Consider the following 9,640-nt stretch of genomic DNA (forward strand, 5'->3'; position numbering starts at 1 on the left):
CGACATATTTAAATATTAATATAATATATATAATTTAAATTAATTAATTATATATTATATTATATTTCCGTGCATAGTTGATTTGTAATTTTTGTTCCGATAAGTCGTACGTCATCACTCGACTCATGTCCCGGTTCCGGTTTCTCGAACGCAATTTCGTACGCTTAGAAAACTTGCATTTTACGTTTCGTGTCACGTACCTTTGTCAAAATATAGCCTTAAATTATCCCTAAACTATACCACTCAAAGTATATCTTAAACTTTCGAATGTTTTGGTCATTTACTTCTATAAATCATTGTCTCGCTATTTGTTAATTTATATATAAAAATAATTTGTTTTATGACCAGTTTAATATTATATTTTATATATTTTCAATATTAATATATACGTATTTAAATACATATCACAAGTTATTCATATATCTAATTTCAACAGTTAATATTCCTTATTATTGTATGTCTCCAAATTACGTTATTTAAACAAACACTTTACCATTTATTTCGAATATCGTTAAAAATGAACGTTTCCCAAATCAACGTGGACCTCACAACAGAGACTCGTAATAATATCATAATCTTTAAGGGACTCAATAAATATCTTTTAATTCAATCGTTTGGCATAATCTTTTAACTCCGTAGTTAAATATATCAATCAGATAATCAAACCAATAAGTTTAATACACAGTATCATACAATTAATACTTTGTTACTCTTTCAAGTTATAGTGTATATATGTATCTTTTTACATATAATTGTTCGTGATTCGTTGAGAATAACCGAAGGGTATTTGAATAGTTTAAGAATTTTGAGATTCAGTTTTACAGACTTTGCTTATCGTGTCGGAAACATTAAATCATATCGAGAATTTGGTTCAAAATAAGTCGAAATTTTTCGGGTCATCACACCAACCCACTCCATCCCGCTCTAGTGCCGAAGCCGAGTATCGTGGTGTGGCTAATGCTGTGGCAGAAACTTGTTGGCTTCGCAATCTGCTTCGCGAACTCCACTGCCCGTTGTTCTCCGCCACCATTGTATATTGTGATAACGTTAGTGCAGTCTATATGTCCAGGAATCCAGTTCAGCACCATCGTACCAAGCACATAGAGATTGATATTCATTTCGTTCGAGATCCTGTCACGAAGGGTCACGTGCGTGTTCTTCATGTGCCCTCTCGTTATCAGTATGCCGATATCTTCACCAAAGGTCTTCCCTCGGTGCTGTTTGATGAGTTTAGAACCAGTTTGAGCGTTCGCACTGCTCTCGCTCCAACTGCGGGGCTGTTAGACGGAGTCACAATACAGTATTTAGCCCATTGTTTATAAACCCATGTTCTATAGGGGTTTTATGTGATCCCAAGCCCATTAGGTTTTGATAGCATTTGGGCTATTTATATGATTGGCATGTACTGTGGAATTCATTCAACGATATACATACAATACCATATACCACGCTAACAGAAACAACAATCTATTCACCAACAAGCTACTATTAATCAAAATACTGGTGCTGATGAGAAAGCCTCTATAGAACATGAATATGTTTTTATGTGAAATGCTACGTCGTCAATATCATCAGGAAGTAAGTGGAAACTAGTGACATTACAGAAAAAGAGATAGACTTAGATTTACGCAAGCAAGGAAAAAGAACACGTGAACTAACATGTGTCGAATTTCCGATTAACATCGTTGTTACATAAGATGTGAAGAATTGAAGATCAAGTTCCATGGCAAAAATAACTTACTCGGTTGTGTTTTTTTAAAAAAAGAAAGTTCATTCAAAATTTCACAAAGATATTAGAACATGGATTTTCAGTACATGCATTTGCATTCCAAATCAATGATAGATAACATAACATACAACATAATACATAAAATAATAACTTGATTAGGTTCATGAAACCTTCCATTACTCTCCCACAACTCCTTTTTGACCTGACCATTTTTTGATTCTATTTTCAGCCATTGATGCCTGCAATTTACATCAACATATTCTCATCAAGAACAAGTTCAAATTTTTTTTACGTATCAATATTTCGCTTATATCATAGATATAATTCATTTCAACGGTGCAATGACAAGTACCTCTTTTTCCCAGTTGGTTCTATAACAAATAGCAACCAAAATAATGGTCTGTACCATTGTTCCAGTTAACATGCCTACCCATATACCCTGCAATATTCTCATCGTTAACATATACATCAAAAATGTTGATCACTCTTATAATTATATTCCATTATTACACAACTCGTTACGTTCTGACTTCGATAGTGAATCAAGATTTAGTAAAATGTACTAACCTTTACACCCCAATTGAGTGCAAATCCCATAATTAGTCCCAAAGGAACTCCAAATATATAGTAACATGCGATATTTATATAAGCAATTGCTGCTTGCCATCCTGCCCCAATCGCCACCCCTATATATCGCACAAAAAATATATATAACTACTAGTATTTTTTATAATCATTAAAAAGTGAATGAGCAGAAGATAAAAGCGTACCCGAAAGTGCAGGCTGAATATTGTTAATGACAAGACATGCTGCTAGCAGCGGCGTAAGAGCGTAAACAGCTTGTTGAACTTCTAAACTGCTGGCAAATATGGCTGGGTACTGATGTCGGAAAATGACAAGGATTATAGCCAACAAAACACCGACTACAAATGCGAAGAGCACGACAACCACAACTGAGAATTTTGCAGTTCTTGGATGTCCAGCTCCTAGTTCATTTGATACTCTTACACTACATTGAAATAATGACATTTGAGATTACTATTTTTGTGAGTTTTTTATAATTTTTTTAAAAAAAGGTTGGATATTAGGAAGAAGTAGTTTATAAACTAACCTGATTGCCGCATTTAATCCGAGTGATACCATAATTGCCCACCCAAGAATGTTTGTGCTGCATATTTTGTTTGACACTAAAAGTCAATTTACTTAACAGATGCCAATGGTTAAAAAACAAATCGATTTCATATTTCATATATATCTTGTATCTAACAAAATAATTTTAAATAGAAGTATGTGATTATGGATACCACTGAATGAATAAAGTATTATTCGCTTGTACAGATGCTTAAATAGTCTTTTAATTGGTTTTTTTCGAGGTACCACAAGTCCTCCCTTAATTGGACTAAGTGGTTACACTGGTATTTGTATTCCTTGTAACTTTTTTTTAGCTCCTAGCTAAGCTTTTAATATATTTTGCCGTTCCAAAAAAAAATAGTCATGACTAACTTTATATATCATTAGAAATAATGTTTTAAATTACTTTATCATTATATAAAATATTGTTTCATTTAAATCAATCTTTTATAAATATATTTTGCAAAGTCTAATTATTTTGTAGTACTTCGTTAGACTAAAAATTTTTGTTTGATTTAAAATAAGTTTGATAAATATCTCGTTATTGAATTTTATAAAAAAAAAAATAGGACAAATGGCCGAAAATGTAACATAAGTTTTTATATTCTTGACTTTTTCATACGTTTTGAAAAAGATTGTATTTTTTAATTTGAAACCCGAAGAGTATTACAATTTTAAATGTTAAATTGAGGTAACTAGTTATCGAACCCTCGATTCACGCCGGGGGTTCGATTTTCAATGTATTTTATTGCGTTTAGTAAAATTATTTTGTGGCTAACGATGATGTCGTTGAAGCGCAACTCGAGTCGAACTAAAAGGTATAACCCGTGAGAGATTTAAATGTTATTTTAAATTAACAATATATGTGCATCTCCGCGTTTCGCTATGGAATTGTCGACTTTTAAAAATTTAACGCAAAATCAACGTGTATGAAAAGTACCCCAAATATTTAGCGTATTTTAAAAAGCGTCCGTTTTTCGAGTTTAACGATGGTGTCGGAAAAATTTAACTCGTTGCGAGCGAGAAGATATGACCCGTTGAATATTTGAGTGTAGTTTATTTAAGATTTTTTATGAAAATGGTTATTTGACACTTTACCCCCTGTTTGGGGGGTCGATTTGAATTTTTCAAAAAAGTGTGGGGGGCTTGGTTGGTAAAATGAAATTTAGTTAAAATTATAAATAAATAAAAAGTGAAAAGTCGAAAATGCCTCTGGTTGCTATTCATAATTTTTGTCTATTAGTAAATATGTAAATGTAAATATTATCCACGTAGAAGCCTTGTCATTGCTACCTAGACGTCACCTATGTAATCATCTTCTTAAGATATACTTTGTTTAAACATTTATATTAACAAAAATTTAGGCAACATATTTTAAAGCATCTACATTTGTTCTTATCCACATGTACAAGCACACCTTTATCACCATGTAGATATGCCGTTTCAATCGAAAAAACAAAGCCACCATCGAACAGACTTTCCGTTTATAAAGAGTCAACTGTCGCATTTCACCAATTATTTTATGCATTGATTTATTATACGGTTTGGCTAATAGAAGAAAGCGATAGTAAAAGAAATATGTACCACTGAGGAGTAAAATACAAAAACCATAAAAGACAAAATTGAATAATAATCGAATTTGAATAAAACATTAAGAAAAGGCAAAATTCATTGTGGTCCACGATATGCGATGTTCAACATCATTAATCGGCTCAGAGATTTTTTATTATTAATGAGAAAATAAATCATCAAAAAAACAGTGGTCTATATTTTATTATTTTAGATACCCTTATCTAATATATTTCTTTGAAGGATGCCTTTTACAACACCACCACCACTAAGACACTAACAAAACTCAATAACACATGTAGATAATCTTTCCTCTATCCGAGAATTAAGACTAAGTCATTTCTTCACTCAGAGTGAAAAATACTCTCAATAGTAGAGAAAGATATTCCTCTCTCTATTCGACGGATAGATAAATTACTTCCGAGTGGACCTACGACCAATAAGTAGGACTTTTAAAAAAAAAAATAGAATAAAATTAAAAATAAAATTGAGACGCCATTAAAATGGTAAAATCAAAATTTCCATGGGTTTAAAATCCTGTCTGAAATTTAATTTAGGCTCTAAGAGTCCGTTAAGTCACCAATAAATCGACGCTTCAATAACTAGATTAATGGTATTTTTTTTTTAAAGCAAGCATTAAATAAAAAAAACCCAAAGGAAATACAAAAACCACGAAAACAACACTAACTGGGGCAAAGCAACCCCCTCTACGAAAACCTACAAGAAAAGAAACCTACAATACGAAAACCTATTAATGGTATTTTTTCACACAACTACTGCAATTTTTCTGTAAATTATTAAATATATGCTCTCTAATTTTGTACAGACGAAACAACAATGCAAATGATGATGTATGATGAACGGCAAAGCGTTAGCAGGTTTTCCCATCTACGTTTGGTGACCAAAAATTATTAAAGTCGACGAAAATAAAATAAGTAACACTTAACTACATGATGTCATTATGATATATAAACAAACATAGTATAAGATTATAATATACGGAGTAATAATACTAACCAAATGGAGAGCGCATCCACTGCAATTTCAGCATTCTTTAAGTATCCAGCAAATAATACCAAAGCCATAAAATACCACGTTTCGACACTGCACCAACATTAATTAATAAAAAAGTCCATACAATTTATTAGTAACAATTACGGAGTATATTACTAGCTTTTTCATAAAGACCATCTTTTTAGCATTTAGCACTCATAACAAAAATAGAAAGGACAACATAAATAGTTAAAAAAAAATATGTAACATACCAGAGCATAATAGCTGATGCAAATGAAAGTTTAACAAAACTCCATAAATTATTAAAAGCAGCCATACTAAACCCTGACCATGCTTGACCACATGTCCCACTAAGAATATAAACCATTTGAGCCACAACCATGAACCACCATGAAAAATTAAGCACAATAGCTCCACCCCATAGTCCCCATCCCAATTTCAACATAAACAACCAACTAAAAAATGTATGTAACACCAATGCCACACCAGAAATAACAGACATCACCATGATCTTACTTTGCGCTTGCAAAAACTTAGCGATTGGGTAATTCGCTGCGTACGCAAATAGTTGTGGGATCATCCATAATGCCATTTTCCCTGCAGCGTGTGATATGGGTTCGGTTTGTCCAATTAAGAGGAGTAATGGAGTTGCGAAAATGTAGAGGAACATCATTATTAGACCCGTAACGAATAGAATAATCCATGATCTTTGCATGTATATTCCTAACATTTCCATTTGCCCTGCTCCGTATGCTTGCCCACATAATGTTTCCAATGCACTTCCCATTCCAACCTATCAGTTTTTGTACCATTAAACAAGTACTTATTACGTGTAATCGATTCTAAAGGGTCAACTCAATTTGAAAAGTGTTAGTAATGTGTAAACGGATGAGGTTTATCCTCTTAATGTTATCCAGGGAGTGCGAGTATTTGTACTATGATAGTATGATATACACGGCTTAACTGAATTATTTTGTGATCATTTGTTACTTAGTTAGAGCTCTAGGAGTCGACTGTTTTGGCCACAGTTAAACCAATTAACGTCGGGGACGTCGACCGACCGCCACTCCGTCCCGGCATTAATCCACCGTCGCCATCCGCCGTCGCCTCTCACCGTTACCCACTCGACGCTGTTTCTACTTCGTTTTTTTTTTTTTTTTTTTTTTTTTTCATTTTCTTTCACTATTTTTTTTGTTTTTGTTTTGGTTTTTGTAGTTGGCAAATTAAAGAAGTTGTTGTTGAAGATGAAGAGGGAGGATGAAGATGAAGAGAGAGGGAGAAGAAAACGAAAATACAAGGGAGTTGATCCGTACACCACCTCTAATTTGACATACACCACTAAATAAATTATTTAGACATGTTTACCCTTCTTTTTATTCACCACCTACTCTATGTAACTTCTCAAGTGAAGGGTAAAATTGTTCAAATAATTAATTTGGCGGTGTACGGCAAAAATAAGGCGGTGTACGAATCAGCTCCCAAAAAAAATAGGCGGTAAAGAATCTCACCATTTTAGTTTTTAATGTTTATTATATATTCATTAAAATAAATAATAAAATTTAAAATTTAAAAAATAAAATTGAATTTAACACTGAAATTTAACACGGAACGATTTCCTCTGTTTTGGCCTCAGTGTTAAATCCAGCGTTAAATTTAACACTGAACGACTCCTAGTGCTCTTAGGTTTGACCTTTAGACGTATTATATATGATGATATTAGGACGTCAATCACTAATTCATTTTGTGATGGTTAATGTAAATAATACTCTATGTGAAATCATAGGGCTGTAAACGAGCTGAGCCGAGCCGAGCCGAGTCCGAACACGGCCAAGCTCGAGCTCGGCTCGTTTGAAATTCATAAAGCTCGAGCTCGGCTCGGTTCGAGCCTAATATATTAAACTCGATCTCGGCTCGTTTGATATTTTACTAACTCGAGTTCGGCTCGAGTTCGGCTCGAGCTCGACTCGTTAATTATATAATCTTATTTTTATTTATAACATTTAAATTTATAATATTTCATATTTATTAATTTTGTAATTTTTATCCACATATAATAAGATTTAGCATTATCCTTGCAACTATTATTGATATCATAGTAACTATTATAATTATATATTAAATTATTAAAAAATTTAATATTTTGATGTATATAAATAAAAAAGCTCGTTTATGCTCGCAAACTTGTTTGAGATCGAAATATAAAGCTCGAGCTCATTTACTAAACGAGCTTTAAATAAAGTTCAAGCTCGAGTTCATTTAGGCTCGACTCGAATCGAACTTTTAATGAGTCGAACTCGAGTAGCTCGCGAGTAGCATAGTGAAATGTGTAAATATGAATAACATATGGGTTCATACATGCTTATTCTATTTAAAGCATCTAAATAACGTGCAAAATATTTTAAATAATATGACATCACTGTTACTTAAGAATAAAAAGGTAAATGCAATAAAGAGAATTGGAAATTGCACGTGAAGACAAATTATTTAACCCAAATATGTTGTTAGTTTAATATTATTAGGTTTTTTGTTAAGGCCTTGGTGGGTATTAAACTTGGATCTTATTTGGAGATTCCTAAACATTCAACCACTCAACTATCCTTTTGAAGTTTATTAAGTGTTTAACTTATCCTTATTTTGATTATTAAATAAAACAATACATTTCATATATTAAAAAATAAAAAGTTCATATCATAATAAGCTTATCAACTTGAGCTTATTTTAACTAAGCAGATTTGTATGAGAGGCCACCGAGTTGTACACCATTCGGGTTCAAATACTGGCCATGCCATGCTTAACCAATAAAAAACTTCGAGCTTATTTTAGGAATGCACGAAAATAAAAACGCTCAGATACTATTATCTTATTTTTATTTTTTTATGCTTAAATACATACAATAAATAAATTACACTGTAATATATTAGTACGAGGTAATAATTAAGCAGAGTATACGATAATATAAGTAATACTCCAATAATAAAAAATACACAAAAATTAAAAATCAATAATTTGTTTAAACTAGAATACTAACCGTAATCCCCAAAGCGAAACCGGCAATTACGGAGTTTTCGATCGAAAAAGCAGCGAGATCGAGAGTACCAACATGACCGGCGAACGTTTGAGTGATGGCACCAAGTGAGTATTGACAAACAGTAGTGAATATCAAAGGGCCAGCAAGAAACCATAGTTTCTTTGATTCAATCATAAATTGAACAAAGAAATCATTAATTCCGGTGATCGGAGGAATATCTTCAACATCTCCGGTGAAGTGAGCGTTTTTCGGGATGGTTTTTGTGGTAAGAAGAGGTACTGCGTCGGTGTTACTGTCCATAATACTCTAGTAATTATTATTAGTAGTAGTAATTTAAATTTAAATTTAAATGTTGAGAGACACAATGGACATAAAATATATGTGTAGATATATATATACTATATGGAGTACTTGTAAATATAATAATGTATTTGTAGTTGCATTTCAATTTCCATACTTACTACATACCATATATGCAACCATATATCCATACTTCAATTTTTTTTTTTTTTTTTTTTATTTTCCTGTTTTTTGCCAATATATATATATATATATATATATATATATATATATATATATGCAACCAAATTCACCTACCTAACCCTTTATAATAAGATTTTTATAATAAAATTCGGTTGATTGGATATGTAATGACGTCATAAGTAAAAAAATAAATAAAAATAATATATTTTTTAAATGATTGATGTTAGATTTGAAAAAAATAAAGGACTCTATGAATATATAGGTGGTGTTGTCCTTTTGTTTAAAGAAGCAAATTATTTACTCCAGTAATTATTATTACTAATTACTAATAGTAATTTAAATGTTGGGAGACACAATAGTCAATAGACATAAAATATATGGGTAGATATATATACTATGGAGCAGTGTTGTAAAAAACGGAAAAAACGGGGGTGTAGACGGGGGTGTAGACGGATTTTGGAGTGCCCCGTCTCGTTTATACATAAAACGTTTGAAAAAACGGAAATCAGCCAAAAAACGGTCAAAAGACGGTCAAACACGGTCCGAGACGGGAAAAACGGATTTTTCTGATTTTTTTCAAGTTTTTTTTTTTTTTTTTTAATATTAAACGTTGTGCTATTACTTAGGGTTTCTTTTTTTATGTTTGAAATGTTGAAGTATTTAAACATGTGTGAAATGCTTATGTT

At 32.0% G+C, this 9,640-nt stretch overlaps 1 protein-coding gene across 1 annotated transcript; it reads right to left on the minus strand.

Annotated features, from left to right (window-relative positions):
• Positions 1 to 1,719: 1,719 nt before the first annotated feature.
• LOC139841470 (protein DETOXIFICATION 31-like) lies at positions 1,720 to 8,850 on the minus strand. The gene is made up of 8 exons (XM_071831687.1): positions 8,472 to 8,850; positions 5,695 to 6,236; positions 5,447 to 5,533; positions 2,841 to 2,897; positions 2,500 to 2,738; positions 2,297 to 2,415; positions 2,082 to 2,168; positions 1,720 to 1,968 (listed from the first exon to the last, which is right to left on the minus strand). The coding sequence occupies exons 1-8, from the start codon at positions 8,769 to 8,771 to the stop codon at positions 1,906 to 1,908; spliced, it is 1,494 nt and encodes a 497-aa protein (XP_071687788.1). The 5' UTR covers positions 8,772 to 8,850; the 3' UTR covers positions 1,720 to 1,905.
• Positions 8,851 to 9,640: the final 790 nt, after the last annotated feature.

Source organism: Rutidosis leptorrhynchoides, chromosome 4 (assembly GCF_046630445.1).
Source record: "Rutidosis leptorrhynchoides isolate AG116_Rl617_1_P2 chromosome 4, CSIRO_AGI_Rlap_v1, whole genome shotgun sequence".
Taxonomy (NCBI): Eukaryota; Viridiplantae; Streptophyta; class Magnoliopsida; order Asterales; family Asteraceae; genus Rutidosis; species Rutidosis leptorrhynchoides.